Below are 23,356 nucleotides of genomic sequence, written 5' to 3'. Positions count from 1 at the left end.
ACATGAGCTGTAAGATGATATTATATCGGGTAGCCCAAAACAAAACGAACCGGACATGGGAAACTTTACTTGCTTCGGTTTATTTGAGCCATCCGATACAAAAACATGAACTACAGGAAAATAACATTAAAATTAGAGAGAAAAGAGAACATTACATTTTAAAAAGCAAATTATTATACTCTTGTTTTGATTCTTTCTGTAACAATGACAACAAAAAATAATAACAAACATGTTAGATAATATAAAAAGATAAAGTTTATTAGAAAATTTTATCACAGAATACATACCTTCAAAAACAAAATAGCCCTTAATACAAAAAGCACATGTTCCTTTCATAACATTTTCGATAAATTCACATTTCTTTTCTTGCAATTAACAAATATATTTTGTATTTAATCTTCCCACACAACACAACAAATATATTTTTATGTTCATCCTTCCCGTGCAATACAGGCAAATCTTGATGAGTAAAACAGTTACAATTCATCAAGTATAATGATAAGATGGCTACCTTAACCATTGCAGACTACGTACACAAAATCCATCAAGTATAAATAAACTTTCTATAAATATTTTCAGCGCTTAAAAATAAGACGCAAATTACACAAAAATACGAAATAAATAAATAAACGGAACTGGAATATTTTCATGAATGCTGTGAGAATTTACTTTAGGCCTTCGACATTGTACCTGGAATGGTACAAAAAAATTCACCGGGATTACTTATTTTCGGTTTTATTAACGGATGTTCTATGAAAGTCCTCGTTTAATACAGTAATCCAAAAATATTTTAATTATATTGTTACCAAAATTTAAGAGATTACGTTTTCAGATTTTATCAATATGGTCTTTCTTTTACCATTTCACCTAAAATTATATTCATATATAACTTATTATTTTGCCATAGGTGCAACAACAGTCAGTGATTTTCAATATTAAGTGCATATTATTTTTTTGTTTTAACCATAGAGAAGACTAGGGATTGCTCTTTATAAAAAACTAAACTTTGGGGGTCTAGTTTACTTGTGGAATAATAAATTCAATAAGTTCAGTTCAATCATTTGCCATAGTTTCAAAATGTCTTCATTCGACAATAGAATCAGTTACCTCATTGCGCTATTTTTGGTGGTGGTAGGGGGCAAACATTATCAGTAGGAAATTACTCCAATAACTTTGTTCCAGCACCCTAATCCGTTGCCAGAATGCCTTTTTCATGGAAACCAATCGAAAATGACACAACGTTTGCTTTTCGAACAGACTGAATCAGTACGAACCTGACCCAGCCATTACTTTCGGTTTCCATAATGACCCTCTTTTGGGCAACCGTATGGATGTCTTCCTTTAGGCAGAATGACCGGTCGCCCAAAAAAATGAAAGAAGATATTATGGGAAAAACGATTACCAAATTGTGATACTTTACTAAAAATTGTGATACTTTTAATGATATGACAATATCAACATTAACAAATTTGCCCAAGAACAGACTCACTAATGTTGGCATCGTGAGAAATGAAATTAAGGATGAGTCATAAAAGAACGTGGATGAAACCTCGTGATATTTTTAAGGGGACATAACAATAAAAAGTAAAACGTGCTACTAAAACAAGAATTCGAAATATTTTCTACCTCTATCGTGTTTTCTGTAAAACCAGTTGTAACATATTTTAAATAACCTATGCTTTAAAACCTATAAGATTCCTTCGACTCACATATTGAATTGAAATGTGTGGCAATGATTGTAAAATTACAGCGTGAATTTTGTGATTATTCCAAATACAGTGCAATGTTAACATTTTGATCGAATGCAACTGATGAATCATAATCGTTATATATACACAAACACGAAAGCAAAAAAGAAATACATCGCAAAAAGAACAACCATAAAATTAGCTGCCGAATGGAATACTGAAACAACTGTTGTTACAGCTTATGTTTCCGAAACTGTCAAGCGAATTTGAAATTAGACGAATTAAAATATAATTTCGCGTAATTTTTCCTGGGTTTCAAATTCGCCGCAGCTTCGGCAGAAATGTGTTAAAATCTTTCTCATTTGCAAGAGACATCCGAAGCAGCGTCCACGCTGTTTTCATAGTGTATCGACAGATGGCGCTTCTTGCTCATGATGCTTTCTGTCTTCCTGTTTCTCTTCCAGCGGCAGGCCGCGATGAGACAAGCAGAGAAGCCGCAGATTTCAGCCAAGAAGAATCCTCCGCCAATCAGAGCGAAGAGTGTGGGGTCGAAGCAGAAGTGACTTTCACTGCCCACCACTGGGGGGCTGAACCTGTGGAACAGTCCACTGCCTTTCATATCTGCAAAGAAAAAAAAGATTCCATTTATTTTATTCAAAGAAGATTCTGTGAAAAGAGGCACATAACATTACATTTCAAACAGTTAAAAGACATTAGGAGAACAAAACGTTAAATAAAAAAAAATTTAAAAGGCCAAGTCTGGTTTTCATCTTTCATATAAAATATTTTTCGTTAATTAATGCCAGAATATTTTAATATTTCATTTATAAGGAATTCCATTAAAATTTACTTTTTAATTTTCCTGATTTTTCTCGATCAAACAAAGCTATAGCTTTTACCAAACATGACGAACTAATTGTCAAATTCAGTATGAATAAATGAAGTGTTTTTCGCAGTTTCTAATAAATAATGAAATACCTTAGAACATTAAGGAAGCTATTAATCTTTTTCATTATTCTAAAGTAAATCTATATATGCGTATGTGTGCGTGCGAGCGCGTAAGATATAAAAAATATAACAGCAAACTTCTTATCGGTAATAGTCCTCTTATAGTCATCATTTTGATTTGCATATTTCCTCTTTCTGTCCTAAAAATAGTAACTGTTCGTAACATATCAGCCTAAACTGCGTCATTTCAAAATTAATCATTTTAATACCATTTTACGTAATATGTAGCAATGCAGATATGTTTCATTCAAGCCTCAAAAAAATTTCTATTAAAAACCGAAACTTTTAACACTCTCCCATGCTTCTACTGAATTCGAAGTCACTCTTCTGCTTTGCTTGCTGCATGCTGGGATGCTGCTGCTTACCTCTCTCTCTCTCTCTCTTATCCACTGTGCGATCCATTAAGCTTTAAATCTTAAGGAATGTTGTGAAGACTGGGTGCAGGTTGCGCTCATGATGATGTGTGAAATTCCTCAATTTTAGCTTAAGGTTTATTTCACAAACTTTTGTTAATTTATTTTGTTTATATTTGCAGTCTTGAATTTCTAAGTATTATTTATACTTACTTGAAAAAAAATTAATGTCCAGCTGACGAATGATTTATTTTCTTAATTTACATTCTGAATATGTAAGGTATAAAAATATGAAGGAAAAGTACTAACAAATTATTAACTTAAACAAATTTCGGAACTTATTTACAATATCCCTTTTAATTCCTAATTCTAACTTAAGTACAACACCTTTCAAAGCATATGTACTACGTCACAGACGTTATTAGCCTCCTGCAGAAATCCGCATTGCTGTAAACTCTTGCTCAATCGCTGTTCAGGATTTAAACTAAACATTCCCAGCTAATAAATAACTCCAGCTGCTTAATACGCACCACCTGCCTCCTCTGTTCTTGCTACGCAAACGTGTAACTAACCGCTTAAGAGCTTTTCGTCTTTGACAACAATGTAATCTACGTGTATTAAAGTGTGGGGTGCGTGTAGAATCTCTAGAACCAATCAAGGAAAAAATGTGTTTCTAAAGAATTTTTGCTGTTCAGAAATAAAAATGAATATTTAATCTTCATGATGGCTGCAGATGATTGCAACCGCATTTATAGATCGTAAGGCTATCATCATCCCACGTTATATATTGTAACGCCATCCCCATCTCAGCTATGACTGTAAAATAACTAGTGCCTTTTCTAGTGAATTGTTTCATCTGTCAGAAATTCCAGCCAATTGCCATTTCCATCCACGAATTACAGATCTTATTTGTGTGCGAGCAACATCTTTCCACAACATATCGACCATGTTCTAAAATTGTTTGTATCTTCTCTAATTTCACATAATTAATTCTTCTTTTCTCATAGTACCATTCAATATATATATATATATATATATTTGCTTTAGGATATATATGCATTTGCATTCTATTTATATAAATTTCTTTTATGACACAGTGAAGGTACTTCTTGCACAAGAAGTGAAATCATTTACTCGAAACACTGTTTCTTGCCAGAATGCTTTTAGCTATGAAGACTTGGACGCATCAAAATGTTCAACAAAGTTTATCATATCAGATCATGTACAGGAACATTGTGAAGTATTATCTTAAATTTTTAAATCTCTTGAATTGTATATAATGTACACTGTGAAAAAAAATCAAGCAGTTCTATATCTCCCGTTCTACTGAGCCGATTGAAAAAAAATCAACTTGCGTTTTTCATGTCTCGAAAGCGCGATTTAGGATATATATTAGATTTATATATAGCGTTGTTCTAACATAGGTATTTTGACACAAAATCGGACTTCTTCAGAAATAACATACCAATATTTTCCGTATTTCGATTCTACGACTCAAATTATGCCTACATATTAAATTTTGTTGAATTTGGTGCGAAATTTACGGAGAAATTCAAAAATTTATCTTAGTCAAATTTTTTCAGTTTGCTCCAAGAACAATTCACTTGGCGAACTTCTTAGCATGTAGCAACGAATTTTTCTTTCCCTTTCATTATGCCGGAGCAGAAAAAAAAGGCTCCTTGTTCCTACATTTTCACATTGTGCATGAGCGGGAAAAATGTCACGTCGTTTCTGCTTCCAGATAATTTTAGCAAAGTGTCTGAACCACATTTGATGTTTTATTGCTTTCAATATTTCCAAATTTCAAAATGGGCCAATATATAAATTCACGTAGATATTCGGAAATTTTGAATAAAAAACTGTAATTTTTTGCAGGTGTGCTTAGAAATACGTCTACTTTAAGATGAGGTAATTTTTTCAGATGTAATTTTTTTTTTTGAAAAAATTACATATAAAATATTTAAAAATACAAATTTTAAAAATAAATCACAAAAAATGGTGGAATTTTATTTGGAATGAACTTGAATTTCGAAATATGGAATGAAGAATCAAATAAGTTTAATAAAAAAAAGAGAGATTAATAAATATATACCAATCTCAATTCACATTGAGGAGCTAAACATTTGAAAGCTAATCTTTTAAAATCTACTCGTGCTATTTTTACAAAAACTTGGTAGTTTGGCGTAATTTGAGACGTAGAATTGAAATATGAAAAAAATCAGTATGTTATTTTCAGAAAAAGTCCGATTTTGTGTCAAAATACCTATTTTAGAACAATGCTATATATAAATCTAATGCATATCCTAAATCACGCTTTCGAGGCATGAAAAACGAAAGTTGAATTTCGTCAATCGGCCCGGTAGAACGGGAGATATAGAACTGTCTCATTTTTTTTTCGCAGTGTACCTTTAATGCAATGTATTATCTTGTTTATGCTATTGAATGCCTTTCCTCCAAATTTGGGAAAGCTTGACATTCGCGATCATAATTAAAATGGAGAACCAAATAACTGCTGCGAATTAGTTAGAATCTTGATTTATATATTTTTTACCTATACCGCCCGATTCATAGACAAAATAGTTTGGCTCAGGAAAACCATTTTTAGAGCGTTAAAAGACATTAGATAATGAAGCTAAATATTTCCACCAAAAAATGAACAATATTAAACATAATAAAAGTATGAAAGAGAAAGATTTTCATCAAAGTAATTTAGTTTACACTGTGCCCTATCATTTCCTTTGTAGAGTCATAACGATTTCTGAAGCAAGAGACATGAAAATGCCTTCACCGGGAATCGAGCCCTAAATGTCTCCCTTCGAGTAGGTTTACAATTACACCAAGAAAGCATGCGGGAAAGAAGGGAGAAAATACCTTATATCTTCTTCAGCTCTTCCGTAATAATAAAAATAATTATGGTAAAAATGTTAAATTACAAGTGATAGTAAAAATGGGATATTACACAACATATAAAACAAAATGAAAAACATAATAATGATTTAAATAACCCTTAATCATTTTGCTAAATTTGATTGATTAAATTTGAATATTAAAGTTCTTATATCACGTCAATATGTAATTTGCTGGAATCTGACTATTTGCGAGCCTGCGGCAATGTAAATTCGTGATCATCATAAATTTCCATGCATTGTTCATTACGTTACGTTATGCTACGGTCAATATGTTTAAACGTTATACGGTATTATACGGTTTATATGACGCGCTTGCACTTTACATTCTTCTTACCATGCAGTGATTAGCACAACTGGAGGATTCATTGTTTGATTCCCCGCAAAGACACAATTGATTTTTAATATTTCGTTCTCGGAAATACATAATATTTTATTGATTTGTAACATTCGTTACAGAATATCCTGCGCTTCAAATAGTAATCTACAAGCTATATACAGATCTTCATAAAGGACCTTTAAAAAGTAAAATACCATCAAACATTCAAGCCAGTGCGGTTAATATTCCTGTTCTGCGTATTGTAGATGGGGGGAAACGTTAACTGTAACTGCAGGATATTAAATTCTCCATATAACAGAAACACAGCTTGGAATAATTTTTCCCTCCAGTGAGTTGTGAAAGGCTTTAGATTAGTTTAAATTTCCTTTTTTTACCTCGAGATTTATTTTCTGGCACTTTTTTTTTTCTATTCGCTAGACCTGAATAAAAAAATTCAGAAATGTGAGTACACGATATGAAATAAAATACGCCGACAAAAAGTAAACAAATGTAATAAAAAGAAAAAGCAAACAAGAAAAAGCATTGAAACTATTTCACACAAACAGCTGCGCAGTTTCAACGCTTCAATGAAATCGAAAAATATATTACTTGGTAAAAGAGAATTGAAAGCGTTAAAATTAAAATACAGAAAAAAGGACGAACATACTATTTGTCCTTTTTTTAATAAATTCTACGGCTAGCATTTGGTTTTTTTCACTGTGCTTCCGGTCGGAAAATTTTGGCATTTTTATATTTCTTGTTAATCTCTTGGTTTCCTTTGCATTGTCATTATTTTCGTGAGGTCTCCGTCATGAACTGCCGAAAGCGCTTTTGTGTTCAAAATGAGTCAAAAACACAGCTGCTCCTAAGGAAGATTTCGAAAGCGAGAATTACTGACATGAAATCAATTGCAACCAGAAAGTAAAATTACTTTTTCTGATAACATAATTAGAATATTAAGTTTCATAATTTAATCCAGTGCCTTCAAACTGGCGGTACCTAAAGCAATTTTATGCAGCCCGCCAATGTATTTTAGCTATGTATCGGCTTTAATATAGAGATTATAGAGTTCCATATAGCATAAATTCATTACGCAGTAGTTTGCAATATAGTGCTTATTAAAAAAATAGAACATTTCTGTTGCTATTACATTCCAACAGAGTAGCGCAGGCGCGCTACCAAATGTACATATGTAAAGCAAATATCAGTGCTTTTGCACAGACCTTCAAGAGAAGCTAAGGCAAAAAAAGGATATTCATCATCGCATCTCAAACAAATGACAGTTTAAAAATTGTGTTTAAGCTGCAAAACGTCCAAGAGTTGGTTTTGTATAAAAATTCATTTTGCTGAACTGAAATTGCAAATAAAATTATAATCGTGATTTTAATTAAGTGGTGGAACTGCAAACTATAAAAAAGTAAAAGAAAGTAACAGAAGAAGAATGTGTTTTTCAAGATACATGGGAAATTACATATGTTGTGGTGTTACGCGCAGTAAAATTATATTTTTTTTATAATAAGCGAATATGTTTTTAAACAGTTTTTACCAAAATGTTTTTACCAAAACAGAGAAGCTCAGTAAAATGAAACTTATCACTTTCATGTATGCATCTATAAAAGCTTTTAATGTTAATTTGCAAGCATAGGAAACACAGCTGAAATGAAATCGCATATTTTCTATGTCCTAAGTCCCGCTCTATTATTCCAAATGAAAAATCTCAAGAAAACGCAAGAAAAATAGCTTTACTACGACAAGACACCGAAGGTAGCTTTAAGTAATTGAATGATTTGGAGTCCAGTTTTAAATTATTTTCGATAATAATAAAAGCGGACGTGAATAACGTACCACAAAATCCATAAATAAAACTAGTTAATTTACATATTGATTTATTGAAAGATTTTTAAATAAATATCCTCAGTTACGAAATTTGCAATAACAATAATCGATTTCTTTGGGAGTATATATATATATAAGTCTAAGAAAAGGGTCCTATTGAATAGCATCTACAATGAGGGATGAAGTTAATTCCCAGTAATTTTTCTCCCAGGGTAAAAAAAGTTGTCAAACACGAAATGCCATCAATTGTCAAGCCGTAGTTTAAAAGAGAGAAATGTATAATTATTTGCATAGAATCATATACATAATTTTTTCCGCACTTATCGACTAAAATTTTTATGCGTAAAAGAAAGAGAATACTCTATCGTTATTTATTCTCAACTTCTATTCCACTGGGGAAGTTCTCTGAAAATTTGGTAATTTTTCATTTTTAAGAAATATTTTTCCGTTTACGTTATAAGTAAGTTATTTAGTGGTTAATTCAACATTTTACAATTAATAATGTCATTAAAAGAATTTAATATCTAACAGCTAGATCATCTGAATTGGGAAATGTAACTAACAGAAATTTGTTACAGAGAGAAAACAAGCACAATAAATTTGACTTTTTCCCTTTTGCGTTATTATTATTATTGTTGTTATTTGTGCTCTGATAAATATTTAATAAATGACATTTTTAATTAAATTAATATTTAAGTAGTTATTTGAAATTTAGTTTCAAATATCGCTAAAAAAAATCTGCTTCATCAGGTGCCTTGAGGTTGTGCACGGGGTCTGCATGCAATTTAAGTTTGAGATTACTGATTTTTGCTATTCAATAGCTATCGAAATCCTAATCAAAATAAAAGATAAACTGCTCGCTCTTACGATGTAGCATGACAATTACTGTGTTGTAATTTGACACGCTATTTCCATGCGTTGACGTAAACACGAAATATCTAAAATCGTTTGTTAAGATTTCGTTGTTGCCTGTGGAAAACGATAGATATGAATGCACAAAGGAAAATTATTCCTTCTACCTGGCATAGAGGGAGCTGTCACTGGCGATGCGTAGTTTTCGGTGGAGAAAGCCTCGACACTCTCGAAGTCCTGGGCCTGGACAGAAACACTTTTCGATAAAGTGACAGTCGACAGGACGTCTGAACCTGAGTCTCTTTTCTTACGACCGTACGAGGAAACTGTCTCAGTGTCGTCGTCCCTCCTGCCTGTAGGAATCTGGCAAAGAACCTGAAGAAATAAAACTTGTTGTTAGTTAATTATCCGTCCAAAAAGAGAAAATTCAACACGCTTTTGCAGATTACATTTTTTACATCAGAACAAAGTTAGTATTCTTTTCTGTAATAAAGTTTTTCGACCGTTCGTAAAAGCGTAAGTTAAATTTCATGAGGACTGTGATACAAACGGATACAGAAACTCCACGTACATGTAACACTCACCATGTGACACGCATATTGATGGTGTTACATAGTATGATATGTACTCGTCATGATACAAAATATTGGCATAATTAGATATGCATACTGAATACATATTGTAGCATTACTATGACATTATTGTTATTCATATTATGTCATTATACATTAATAAAACTGTGTAAGACGTATTTGATATGCATTGTTTTTTACGCTGAAAAATATACTGTGATACAAACATTGCAATACACTTTGAGATATACATACGCAGATAAACGCATACTCGAAATACATTGTAACAAAAATATGATTCAAATAGTGGCTGTTTTTATAATATGTTTATTACCATAACTGGGATATAAACACTCGACCGATGCTGTAACACAAAATATTGATTGTGATACGCAATACGGTGAAAATATTAACATATCTGTGAATTATATAATTTGGCTCACACATTTTGTGAGGCACATGCTGAGATAACTGACAACATACATGATACTTATATTCATCGTAACAAGACTTCGGCAACAAGTGCCCTAAACACATTATACAAAATGTATTTTATACCGTGTATGGCGCATTAAAGTCTCGAAAACACAAATAATTTTTTAATATTTCATTTTTTGATGCTGTCACGGCATATACTTTTATCTTAACATCTTAGGAACAACATGTTTATTTGCATTTATTAAAACTTTAAATGTTTCTTGTTTTAGAACGCTTTCTTCTTCAATGATTTGCAATTTTCAGATCTGTATTTTGCTTCTTCGGCTAAGAAACAATTAAAATAAAGAAAAAAGTTGCAAGAACTCCAAAGCGAAAAATCAAACGTCAAAAATAATAAAAGATTTTATATATATATATATATTACTGTGAAAGACCGAGATTTGGAGAATGTCAACATTCACATAGTCACTTGGTGCATGTCCAAATATTTACCAAATATCCTTATTTCTGACTTACACCGGCAAATGTCGACATTCACCATGCACTAATGGTAAATGTTGAATACGTCGGAGATTTTAATTTTGTTCTCCGTATTTTAGGCGTCATAAAACTTCCAGGGTGACGTAACGTTTTCGCCTGTCTTGCTGAGAGGAGTAACCAATCCCTAGTGAGAAGAGCTGTTCGTAACTCTGTGGAGGCGTTTTCACTGCGTGATATGCAGCTTTTGATTCTAACGCGAGAAGGGCTACTCGATATTACTTCTTAATAATGACAGCAGTCGTGCTTGGATAAATTTTAAGCATTTAGTTTTGAATTTAGTCAATAAAGATTTTTTTTTACTTTTGCATTTATACCGTATATGTCAAAATATGAAGAGGCTTACGTAACAGCACATGTAAATAAACTTTTGAACTTAAACAGTACATTCTAAATGAGAAAGGAGCATAATACCAAAAAAAAAAACTTACTTAATTATGTGATTGAAATCCTTTTTATTGCAACAACCTTAACTTTTATGACATTTTGAATTGCACAAGAGTCCTTTGCTTTTACAACTGCATTTAGACGTTCGAATCCCTGCGAAGGCATTGCGAATTTCTTCAGTTTTTCTGACTTGTTTCTGACTTGTTCATGTGTTAGGTGAAAAATTCTAAAGGGTTCTGCAAATGTGCCTGGACTAAAAAAGTTGGAGGGACGATAACTGGTCACCAACAAAATTTACTGAATGTGTCCTGTAATCCCCATTCGTCGTTTAGAAGGAGCAGAATATGAGGTATTTTCGTCCCCCTTTCCGCATGCCTTCGTGATATAAGTGGAAGCCCACTCAACGCCTATTCGAGAGGTCCGGAGTTGGAACTCCAGCGAGGGCATTTGCGTGTTTTTCATGTTCCCACATCTATGTTGCCTAATGATTCTACACATTTATTAAAATTGTAAATTTCATCAAGCTGTAAACTTTGAAGAGAAGTTTTTGTTTAACTTTGAGCAAAATGAAACTACTTTACAGGATTAGGTCAGTAATTAATTTTTTTAAATTACGATAAATGGGTTTTGGTGCTCAAAAAGAGACACAAAACCTGCATAGGTTTCTATCAGGTATTATGATTCAATTATAACATTGACATAAGGATGCTAATGTATAAAGGAATTTTACACAGTATTATCAAGTATTAAATGGAAGTGGCAGTTTTTCCACACATTTAATAATTAGATCGTGCAGCAAAGTGGTATGACGTTGCAGGTGCATAGAAAGGGATGCTTTATAAAATTTCACCAGCTTTCATAATTAAATCAGAAAAGAAAATTGTAAAAATGTTTAGAGGTAGAAAACAAAAACAACCTCTCGCAATTTCATCAGGTACAAACAAAAGACTGAAGTGGTACGAGAGTTCCAGAATGCAAAAGAGGCACTTTACATAATTTCATCACCCGTTAAATTTTTAAACTGTACAAAATGGGATAAAGTTTCCAAACGCGAAAAGGACAATTTTATGCAATTTCTTCATGTGTTAGGTGACTACAGTATGGAAAGAACATTTAAAAGAACCTCTGTCTGGTAAAATAGCAATGGCTGCCATCGCAAAATTTCTTAAAAGTTTCCTTACCGGTTTGCAGTTCTCTAAGCACGTCTCCACTTCCGCCTCCAGTTCCAGTAAACTACTTCCTGTGAAAGTGAAGGCCTCAAGATACCCCTCCAGGGACTTGCTCTGAGGTTCAATTGTTCGAACTTCCCTCATCATTTTCACTTCGACGGGGCACCTGGTGGAGCAAAGATTAGGTATTAAGCAACAAAGAAATTTTGTACATTTGCTTGTTGATACTTATTACAGTAGTAATTATAAAAAATAATCGAGGGTCATCAGTTATTTAGATTGTAACCAGAAAACCCAGAATTATAGTACAAGACGCTCCATTTGGTTCTGCATAAACGTCGCTAGAAATCTGATGCATCTTAGAATCGCAGACTGTTGCAAATTACTAATTGTTTTGATATTATTAATTTATATAGATATTTTGCTACAATTGGAGCGTCATTTATTGGAAAATTGACGACACTATATATTATCGTTTTGCTTCATTTATTTTCTAAAATGAAAATTCTCCCCACTCAAGATCTATATCTTAGAATTGGAAATGCAACGATATGTTTAAACATCATGAAGGAGTATTATTGAATTCAATTATCGATAAGATCCTATCTATTACATATATCCTATATATACAAATAATTCTATATATATATATATATATAAGAATGTCTTTGTGTTTGTGTGCGGTTAACTCAGTCACTGCTACAGCTGTCGTCACCAAACTTTCTACAATTCTTTTCTGGGTCCTGGAAAAGGTCGACGTCCACTTTTTTCCACAAAATAGCTAAAATCAGAGATATTAATTAAAAAGTTGAAAACGCTAAGTTGCGCCCTTACTTTTCCGAGTGGCAACAGTCTCGCACGCTGAAGATAAAAACTTACTTCATTTCGAGAAGTGTAGCCACTGCTCGCTTTTAAATTGCAGAGTTTGTTAATAAAAAATTTCTAAATTTTACAGTGAATTAAAAAAAGTATTGCCGAACATTAAATGCATTATTCAGATTCTAAAAATTCGTAGAAAGCCATTTCGAGTTTTTCCAACTTCGTACAACTTAATCTGCCTAGATATTAATTAAAAACTCTAAAAATGCTAGTTTTCACCCTCATTTTTCCCAGTGGCAACAGTCTCGCTCGCTGGAAATAAAAATGCTTTATTTTCGAAAATTGTTGCTACTGGTTCGTTTCCAATTCGTAGAATTTATTAATCAAAAATATGTAAGTTTTACAAAATCTCTCTACATAAAGAAGAATGCCAGTTTGTGTGTTTGTTTGGTTGTTCGCGTTATTGATTTCTAATCAATTATGATCATCGTTTTGCCACATTTAATCGACTAAAATTGAATATAGGTGAAATATTGGATGGAACTTGAACTTTTAAGATCATTTCATTAGAAAGACGAAAATAATTTAAAACTGCCTGCCATTGCTGCTTCTGTAATAAGAGAGAATTAGTTTATTTTTCTATTGAAATATTTTATGTGAGTTCCATAACGCATCAAACTGAAAAAGGTATGATTACGAATCGTATTTGTTGCATTGTTATTAGAGAAGGATTACAGCGGTATCGTTCTCTCTGTTGTTAGATACATTACTCTCAATGTAACTTAACGCGCATCCGGTACTTCCGCTAGTAAAGGTAATCAAATTACGTGGTGATAACGAACACTGAATTTAATAAAAACCGCATTTCTTAATAACTGAATTCTTTGTATTAAGCCCACCCAAATGATATTATTATAAATATATATATATACTATATATAACAATGGATTATTAAATCCGATTTATTTGCGGAAATAATGGAGTGTGAAATACGTTTTGCAATATGTTCAACTGGTAGTTTTTCTGAATATTTGCAGTAGCAGTATAATGAAACAAAATGATTTTAATGGACGATTTTACATAACTCAGTACGGAATCCATCACATTAATGGAATAGAATATACATTTTAAACAACAAAAATGAAACCTTAAATAACCAAAAAATAAACATATACTTCTTAAAGGACTTTAAAGTCTTAAATGCGACATTCAACTAATCCATGTGTGTGTTCATCTAAATCCCTTCGCCCATTACATTTAAATACTGAGCAAAGAGTTGAGAATTACTACATCTGCTTAAATAATAAATAACATGGTTTACAGGGAAAGAAAAAAAATAAGCACTTTAATCTTTTAAATAAACTTACTAATTTAGGAAGATCTTGTTTTAAGATATTATTATTCCGTCTGCTTTAATTTCACGACGAGCGGTTACATTATAATCTTCGCGATTTTAAACATTTTGCAACAGAAAATGAAAATCTACTTTTACTTTTTTCTCAGAATAAATTTGCGTGACGCATATTTTCATATTCAGAGGTTTAAAAGTAACCAGAATTGCCTGCTTAAGACATCGTAATAAACGATATATCGTTTTTTTCGCGCAAAGGGAAAACTATTGTATACTTCCACTTGAATGAGTTCATCCGCAAGATTGGAAATTTTATTCATTTGAAAACTTTTCATGCAAATTTGCATTTTCGTATATTTGCAAATAAGATCCTTAAATGCTTAAGTGACAAAAGTTTTTTTAAAACTTTTGCACTAATATGGGGGAAAAAACTCTTTGAGTTTTCTTTTTAATATAACGTTACATTTTTCACCATCTTAGAAATGAATATAGCAAAACTTTCAGTTGCTGTAGTTACATGATGCCACTCTGAATTTATCACCTATCAACTCAGAAAGATACTTTTATTGCGTGAAACATAGTATTTTTAATTTCTCTACCACACAAATTGGCAAACAGCCATTTTCTGGCGTGTCGACATTTGTTACATTATTGCCAAATTGAACAAACTGAGCGGTAAGTAAGAAATAATCAAAAATGCTAATAAATTATATCTTTATTTCAATGGCTAATTGATATAGTTAGGTATTTCATAAAAAGGTAAATCAAAGATGTTTAATATGTATTTGTATCTGTGCTAAACAGACGATTTTTACTTCTTTGTACGAAGTAAAAAAGAAGTATTGTAATCGCGAAAAGTTTCAGGCAGCATATTTCAAAGAAAATATCCATTTTGACCGCTATCGAATGCAATTTAACGATGTTCTTGCGTGATATCCTTGCGTACGTAAGGACAGAATAAAATACTCTTTCCCTTCAAAAAAATTATAAAACTGCTTTAAAATTGATTCTGAAGACAATTTTTCGTGGCGTCTGTACGAACGTATGTACGTACGTGCGTACGTACGTATCTCGCATAACTCAAAAACGAGTAGCCTCAGAACGTTGAAATTTTGTATATAGGACTGCTATAACATGTAGATGTGCACCTCGTATTTTGGTTGCAATCGGCCGCACCAAACGTATATAAATATATTTATATATATATCCATTCTGTTACCCGGCTCAGTGATCTCAGTTTCTTTACTCTTATATGTTTGTAAATTGTACATTTTTTGCTTTAAAAATGATTGAATTATGTTGTTTTTATTTTCCGGTTAAGGTTTCTATGCCTTTAGTAAATCTGTATGCAATATTTTTAGCATTATCAACAATTTTAAAGTTGTTTAAGTGCCGCTAAGCCTTTTTTATGGCGGCCATTGATTGTTTACATTTGAAGCAGCAGACTAGTGGATTTGTTGCCAATCTAGAGAAACTTAGCTTCGCAACAACAAAGATAACGCCTTCATTTATTATTGCCAATTAAATCATGCTTAATCTTTTGTGGAATTTTTTCGAGGAAATAAGTGTTTAAGATTTACTTCGTAATTTTTAATATAGATATTTTCAGTTTTTATGTATTTTTGCCTTCTCGCGAAGTGAGAACTGCATTAATTGAATGAGAAATACTCAATCGTCTGTGAAGAACTGTTTCTTTTTTGTTTTATTTGCTTAATTTATTTTATACATCATTCTAGCTTCATTATTTATTATAGTATTTGAATAGAACATGTGACAACAATTAGATAATTCTATTCTTTAAATGATATAAATTTTGTGCATTATGAGTTATAATATGAACGAAATATAATACTGTTAAGTGAATCTAGTGCCAGAGTGTTGCTATGGTAAACAAATACTAGAGTGAATTTTAAAGAATGCATTTATGCTACTGCGGAAAAGGCGCCAGAAGTGCATTCCAGTTTTCTGTCTTTTTAAACTTTTCTTTGTATGATCCTGATACAGTCCCGCTCTGGAGACAGCGTGCCTAATTAAGCCATCAATCACCTCTTTTCATTTTCATGCATGCTGAGGGGTTGGAAAACACGAGGCGACCAGTCTATCTTGGAAGTAACGGATTTAAACACAGACAAACGGCACAGTGCCCAAGCAAGTAGTTTTAACATTTAAAATTTCGTAAAATGTCGTCAGATAATATTATCAAAATTTTAGTCTCGATCTGTTATTATTAAAACTTGCCTCCCTTATTGCGAAAGTAGTCCTAGACGGTACTTTCGCAAGTGACTGATACATGCATTTATAAATTTACAGTTTTTGAGAAAAGTAGAAACTAAAAATCCACGACTGCCAAATTAGCTAAAGAAATTGATTCATTAAACTTTTTTCCGACATTACCTTTACACTACAGGAATTCAAATGAACTCAGCTTTCTGTATGAAAATTACAACTTATAGTAATGGTTGATTAATATTTATTCAAAAGAGAGATCTTCATCAGTCACCGTCAAAGTTCATTCAATTTTTAAAATCTCTTTTTTAAACCTTTACACATAACTCTACCTCTCAGGTGGATTTCGTATTTAATCCTCATTCTTTTCTGTGTTCGCCACATATAGCATTAGAGTACATGTTGCACAGATTTGTAATCATTTGTATTTTAGAATGAAGATGGAATGCAAAAAAATCTCCTCTGATTTGATTCATTTTAACACCTTGAAGCGATGCTACTGTTTTTTAGTCTGAGTAAAGATAATATCTGACATAAACAGAGTTGTTGCCAATAGAAACATAATGTACCACATATACAATTACGTTACTCTCAACATGATCTCTTTAAATATTTGTTCAACCATCTGGACTGCCAGAGGGAATCTCCTTCCGTTTCTTTCGGTCGTAGAACACGTTTAAGTAGAACAGTATAAAATAACTAACAAAATTTATTTTGAATTTCAGCTCGAAGTTACAAAGCTTATGAAGTTAAAATGAAATAGGCTTAATCTAAAATTAGTGCAATCCTGTAACGTGCTAGATGAAATTTCACCCTAACTGTAACTATCAAACCCAGAACATTAAATGAGAGCAATATAAATAAAAACAACTAAAACTTTATTGCGATTTCAGCTTGACGCAGAAAATTAGCTAATACAAATTTACTTAGGCTGCTGGCAGTAATAACAAAGAACACGAACTTTAATCATAAATAATTTTAAATATTAATTTATTCTAGCATGTGATTCCGTTAATTTCACAAATTAATTCATTCTCTTAACTCTTAATTCTTCCCCTATTTAAAACTCCTTTCATTTAAATATTCTGATGGAGTAGATGAAACGATAAGAACACAGGAAAGGTTTTAACATAATCAATAATGTATTAATTAAAATAAACCCTGGAATCTAAAATAATCAATAAAATTTATTTCCATTGACCGAAGAATGGGAATAAAACAATGATTAAAATATTAAGTCACACACGTAATGATTAAAATATTAAGTCACACACCTAATCTTCTATTCTCGCCTATTATTTAAACTCACTTCATTTATACATTCTGGTGGAAAAGACGAAACAGTAGAAGAGCAAGGACAGATTCGTAACATAAGAGAGAAAAGTGTTAAATTGAATAAACCTAAAAAACAAAACTGACATTCTCAAGGATGACTGTAAGATTCTTCATTTATCATCAGTATTATAGGAATCTTCCAATATAAAGCAAATTTAATTATGTGGCGACGGGCTGCATATATAACGAAGAGATGCTGATCATTACATCTTCAAAATAATCCACACACTTTACGACAACTTCCGATCTCCTGGGAAAGACCGTTTAACTTTTTATTTCTGCCGTGGCCATTAGCGCCAATACTACTCCAGAAACAACAAGTGTTCGTGACATCAAAAACAACCACGAAAAAAAGGAAACAAATCGTAGCATGATCTTGACAGTAAATCTGATAGCCCCAAATTGTCAGTAAAGAGGTGGTCAGGGACTTAGGATATCAAGAGTGTCAATGAAAGCTGAGAAAAGAATATGTTTGTGATTGTCATCACCTGGAGGTCATTACTTGGGAAGAAGTAGTAGGTTTTTCCAAGAATATGCTCCTGAAGTTACAAATGTATTTTTTATTAAAGAAGGTTTTATAAACATTTTGGCTCATTACTTCGTATTATGGTACGCTATAATTCCTTTATCCCCCACGCAGCTTGGTATGTGTGTCGTTATGTGAAATATAACAGCTCCAACCTGTCAATAGTCTAGAATACCCCCCCGCGGTATTCTAGACTAGATAATCGCTGACTCACTAGCAGCTAATTTAAGTATTCTGACAGTTCGATGGGACACAAATTTTTAGCTTTCAAATGAGTGTTATATTACTTTAAAAAGTAGAGTTTAAACTTCATAAATGCACTTTTTTTATTTAAATAAAAATTTTATTTTTAATAATATATCAAACTGAGAACATTTTAATTACGCTTACTTTATAATATGATTAAATGATATTTTAATGAATTTTAAAGTATTATTTAAATTAATAAGAGACGTTCCGAACCCCATAAGAGGGCACTTAGTTTTAGGTATAACAGCAATGGTATAACAACAACAAGAACAACTTACATCAATCGACCTTCACCTGCGATTAAAATAGTATAATCTATAATATCTTATCTCCGACAATCGAATGATAATTAAAAATGTTAAGTGTTCCGTTCTGGTGTATGTTCTGTTTTCATGTATACTTTTTTAAGTGTTCCTCTGCTCTGGTAATAAATACTTTTAGAGCTAGCCAGCGTTTATGTTTATAGAAGAACGGTTATAAAATGGCGCCCTACGAAATGTTTAGAATATATATTTGGCTTTAAAAAGCCCTTAGCCTGAATTTACATTTTGGTTGCTGGAGATTGGCTTAGTCTTTTTTCAGCTGTGGACCGCTAGTCAAAATAATTTTAGAAACCAAATCTTGAAGCAAAAATTATCGTGTCGTGCAGCTAGCACATCGAATGGGAAACAAACAAGTTTCATAGAAAATACGTTTATTCTAAATTATTGGTTAAGAAGGTAAGTTTCTTTTAAAATAATTAATGATAATAATAATGTTTAATTTGAGTAATTATTTATTTGTTATAAACTGTTGTTTAAAGCAAATTTAAATTCCTTACTGAAATCAAATTTATACATACTACATGAAAGCATCAGACGAACGCTAACAGCTTTCTTTGGAAAGAAGAGAGCTTTTAAACTTTGGTTAATTTATTATTTTAAAATGTGTAATGTTTCAATGTCCATACTAAGTTAAATTAGGGCTCCTATTAGCAAACTGAAAGCATATTTTAATGATAAAATTTTGAATAGATGCACTGATAGTGTTGATTAGAAATTATTAGTTTCGATTCTCAGTAAGAGCTGCAGACAATGTTCCTCCCCCCGCGGTATTCTAGACTAGATAATTCAACAACTGTTATCGTCAAATCTTTTTGTTTAAATGTCAGTCCTTTTCTCTTAATTCTTTTGAGTGTTGAATAAATGTTGCAATCCAAGTGAAATAAAAATGTTGAATTTCTTGGTTTACGTTTTTGAAGAAAATTTTGAGAGAAAGTTTATTGTGTACATTAATAAAATACCATTGTTTTATTTGCATTAATGAATGTTTTGAAACATACTTCTTAAAATGAAAGAAAATAATTATGAATAAACTAGAATGAATATTTAAATGAAGTGAAAGAATATCTAACTGTGAGTATTGCTTAATATTTTATTCAGATTAAAATTGGAAGAATCCGGTTTCAATAAAAGTTTATAATAAGACATTTGTTTACGCTCCGATAAGTACTAAACGAATATTTAAACAAATTACTATATGTGATTAACAATTTGTCTAGGTACAGTTTGAATTTATAAGGGTATTTCTGAATATTTATAAAATTAGGATATAATTTTAAAATTTCATTCTCTGTCAACATTTTAAACTATAAATCTGAGAGTAACCTTTTTTACATTTATAAATGTTGTTTAGCAGTGGTATAAATATTTCATTTAAAGGTAAAGTTAATATTATTAATTTTAAAATAGTGTAAGTATAAACATATGTTAATGTGAATGAAATCGAACGAAAAACAATACCAAATTCAACTTCACCTTTTCTTTCCCCCTTGACCCTTCGTACAACTATGACTTACCTTGGCAAAATGCGAAAAGAAGATTTAAAAACTCTAGCTACAAAATTGGGTTTGGAAGTTAACGATACAATGCGAGTGATAGACCATAATGATCTTATAGTCAAATCTGATGATGGAGCTTTTACCACCAGTCTACCACTAGAGATTCTAAACGAAACTAGACAAGAAAAAAAAATTAATCTGAAATGTTTCCCATTTTAGATAAAGCCCAAAGGAGCTTTTCTAACATTCTGTGTCTTACCTTTATTTATTAAAAAATCATGTTCTTCACACATTCAACAGCGGTATAACAAAATAATTTAAAAAGCATATCTTTAGAATTTCCGATACAGAGTTTCGCGCGCTGGAGATAATAATTTGTTTTTTCCGTACAGTGTTGCCACTGCTCGTTTTCAAATCGTTGAGTTTCTTAATCAAAAACTCATAAATACTTTACAAAACATGAAACAGATAATAAAACAAATTCCATATTCCAAATCTCAAAAAATCATAAATACTTTACAAAACGTGAAACAGATAATAAAACAAATTCCATATTCCAAATATGGGCTTCCAGATGCTTATAATCGGATGGAGACGTACTACGTTATTGAAAATTTGGCGGCTCTAGGTACTGTTGTTTTATCACAATGCAGAAAACATACATATAGTTATGCAAAATTCTTCATTATTTAATTTCTTTAAATATAATGCATTGCGATAATATTTGGTGGCAACAATTTAAGAAGTGATTCAGACTTTTAAAGTTTTCGACGCAATATGCCAAAACGAAACTAACAGCCCCTCTGAGCTAACGCCCTTTGGGCTCAAAAATAAGCGAAAACAAAGATCTGGTAAAACGCCAAAGAAACGAGTAAGACATACTACTGATTACTTTCTCATGTACCCATGACTAAGCCATCGAGTTCTCCCAAAGGCAAGCGTACCAATACCTGGGAACCGCAGGGCCAGAAACTGGCATATTGGCCATCATGAAGACCAAATTTAACACAGGGTGACTCCTTCTTGTAGAATTAAATCAAGCATCGGGATTTCGTTTGTCTTTCCTATATGTCTGGACGATCTTGAGTAAGGATTAACAGTAGTTCCAACAGCAACACAACAGTAGTTGTACCTATTCACATGGATTTATTGAAAGACGTTTCTGAAGTACTTGATTATCACATCGATTCAGGACATGCGTGTGTAGCAGTGTGTTCAGGACCAGACTGTAAGCATTTTAACCATGCTATTAAAACTCTTGTTTCTGAAAAACTTTAAATGCGTCTACTTTTATGCTAATCCAGTATATATAAGAATGTATAATAAAATACTAAGTTACTCTCAACAACACCGCAGTGCGATGCTCGAAACCCTGTTCACGAAAGTGACAGAATAGACTTAATTAAACGCCCCCTTGCTGGGCAGTGTTAAACAATTATCCACGCGAAAGAAGAGTAAGACGCAATCGATGAATTCCCTAATTTGTCAAACTAAGGGTTGGGAGAATTGCAGTCACAGAAATTATTATTTAAGGACAGGCACCGCGTCATGGGAGGGTGGGGCAGAATGTCCTTAAATACCCGAAATTAATCAATTTTCGGCGAGGATATTGCATCCTTCCTCTCGTTCCGTGCACAGCCTGAAACCACACCTTTCCTATTCGGTAATATAGATGAGCTATTTTCGGAAAAGTGGCGCAAGAGGTTATCGTACGTCAAGATGCGAAGAAAGGACTTTTTATTTTCGAGTTTTTCTTGATACTTTTGAGCATAACGTGTATACAGTCAAATTTTAGACATTAGTCCAAAGGAGCGTTAGCTCAGAAGGGCTATTAATTTCGTTTTAGCATTTTGCGTTGGTTCACTGTAAAAGTCTGAATCACTTTTCAAATTGTTGCCACGAAATATTAGAGCCTACATTATATTTTAAAGAAATTAAATAATAAAGAATCTGCAAGAACGTATGTATGTTTCTGGCAATGTGAAAAAACGAGGGTACCTAGAGCCATCTAATTTTGAATAGCATAATCCGTCAATCGAACATGGGCACCTGGAAGCCCAAATTTTAAATTTAGAATTTGTTTTATTATCTCCTATTTCCCATTTTGATAAAATTTAACTAATTTTGATTAACAAACTCAAAGATTTAAACTTGAGCAATGGCAATACTGTAAAGAAGAAAAAAATATTTTCCTCCAGCGCGCGATACTGTTCTAAAGATACGCTGTTTTTATATACTTTGTGATATTGCTTTTGAAATGAATTTTATGTGGCTTAAATGCAAAGAGCTTGATATTTAGTAAATAATGATAACATACAAAACGTCAAAAAATAAATAAATAAATAAATAAAATAAAAATAATAAATAAAAAAAATACGACCCTTTGAGCGCAATATTAATCTGAAAGCTTTTACATTTTCGTTAACTTCTTTTACATAAATGTTTTTAAGAGGGCGATGAAAGTTTTCCTGCGCAAATTTTGTGTCTGGCGGAATATAAATTTCTTCCATTTCATTTCGTGAAAAACGTATTGAAAACCCTGCGCGTAAGTGACACCTGGAAAAGTGCATAGCTGTATTTTGAATAAAATAATCTTTGCATTATTGAATAAGTGGCATTCGTCTATGATAGAAAAATATCATCGCTACTTTTCTCCCCACACTTGCCATAATATTTCACTACCTGTTTGCCATAATAATTTCAATAGGTCGTTTTAAACGCATCATCTTAGGTTTTGGTTTGGTTGGTTTATTTAATTATGGAAAAGCATGCGAGGCTATCTGCCTAACGCGATGGATGCCTTCGTGAAGGATTCGCTATGAGAAACTGGCTTGCATCCATGTTACACATTAGGAAAACTACGAAAACGTTCTTGCAGCCACCTAGCTCGCTTAGAATCGAACCCAGGTCGGACTACCAGTGTTCAGCGGCTTTTACCGCTCGCCCTCTGGTGGGCCGCATCATTT

At 32.2% G+C, this 23,356-nt stretch overlaps 1 protein-coding gene across 2 annotated transcripts in view; it reads right to left on the bottom strand.

Annotated features, from left to right (window-relative positions):
- Nucleotides 1–232: 232 nt before the first annotated feature.
- The window catches only part of LOC118181224 (uncharacterized), a 162,363-nt gene continuing 139,239 nt past the window's right edge, over nt 233–23,356 (bottom strand). For both annotated transcript variants that reach the window (XM_035350310.2, XM_035350311.2), the window contains 3 exons: nt 12,078–12,231; nt 9,130–9,337; nt 233–2,309 (listed from right to left, as the gene is read on the bottom strand). In XM_035350310.2, coding sequence (XP_035206201.1) covers nt 2,047–2,309; nt 9,130–9,337; nt 12,078–12,231 — 625 coding nt within the window. In that variant the 3' untranslated portion in view covers nt 233–2,046. The remainder of the gene's footprint in view (nt 2,310–9,129; nt 9,338–12,077; nt 12,232–23,356) is intronic.

This window comes from Stegodyphus dumicola, chromosome 4 (assembly GCF_044657685.1).
Source record: "Stegodyphus dumicola isolate Sdum_Otavi_A_Nest chromosome 4, ASM4465768v1".
Lineage (NCBI taxonomy): Eukaryota > Metazoa > Arthropoda > Arachnida > Araneae > Eresidae > Stegodyphus > Stegodyphus dumicola.
Note: the sequence above shows the minus strand (reverse complement) of the source record. Positions and strands in the feature narration are given on the sequence as shown.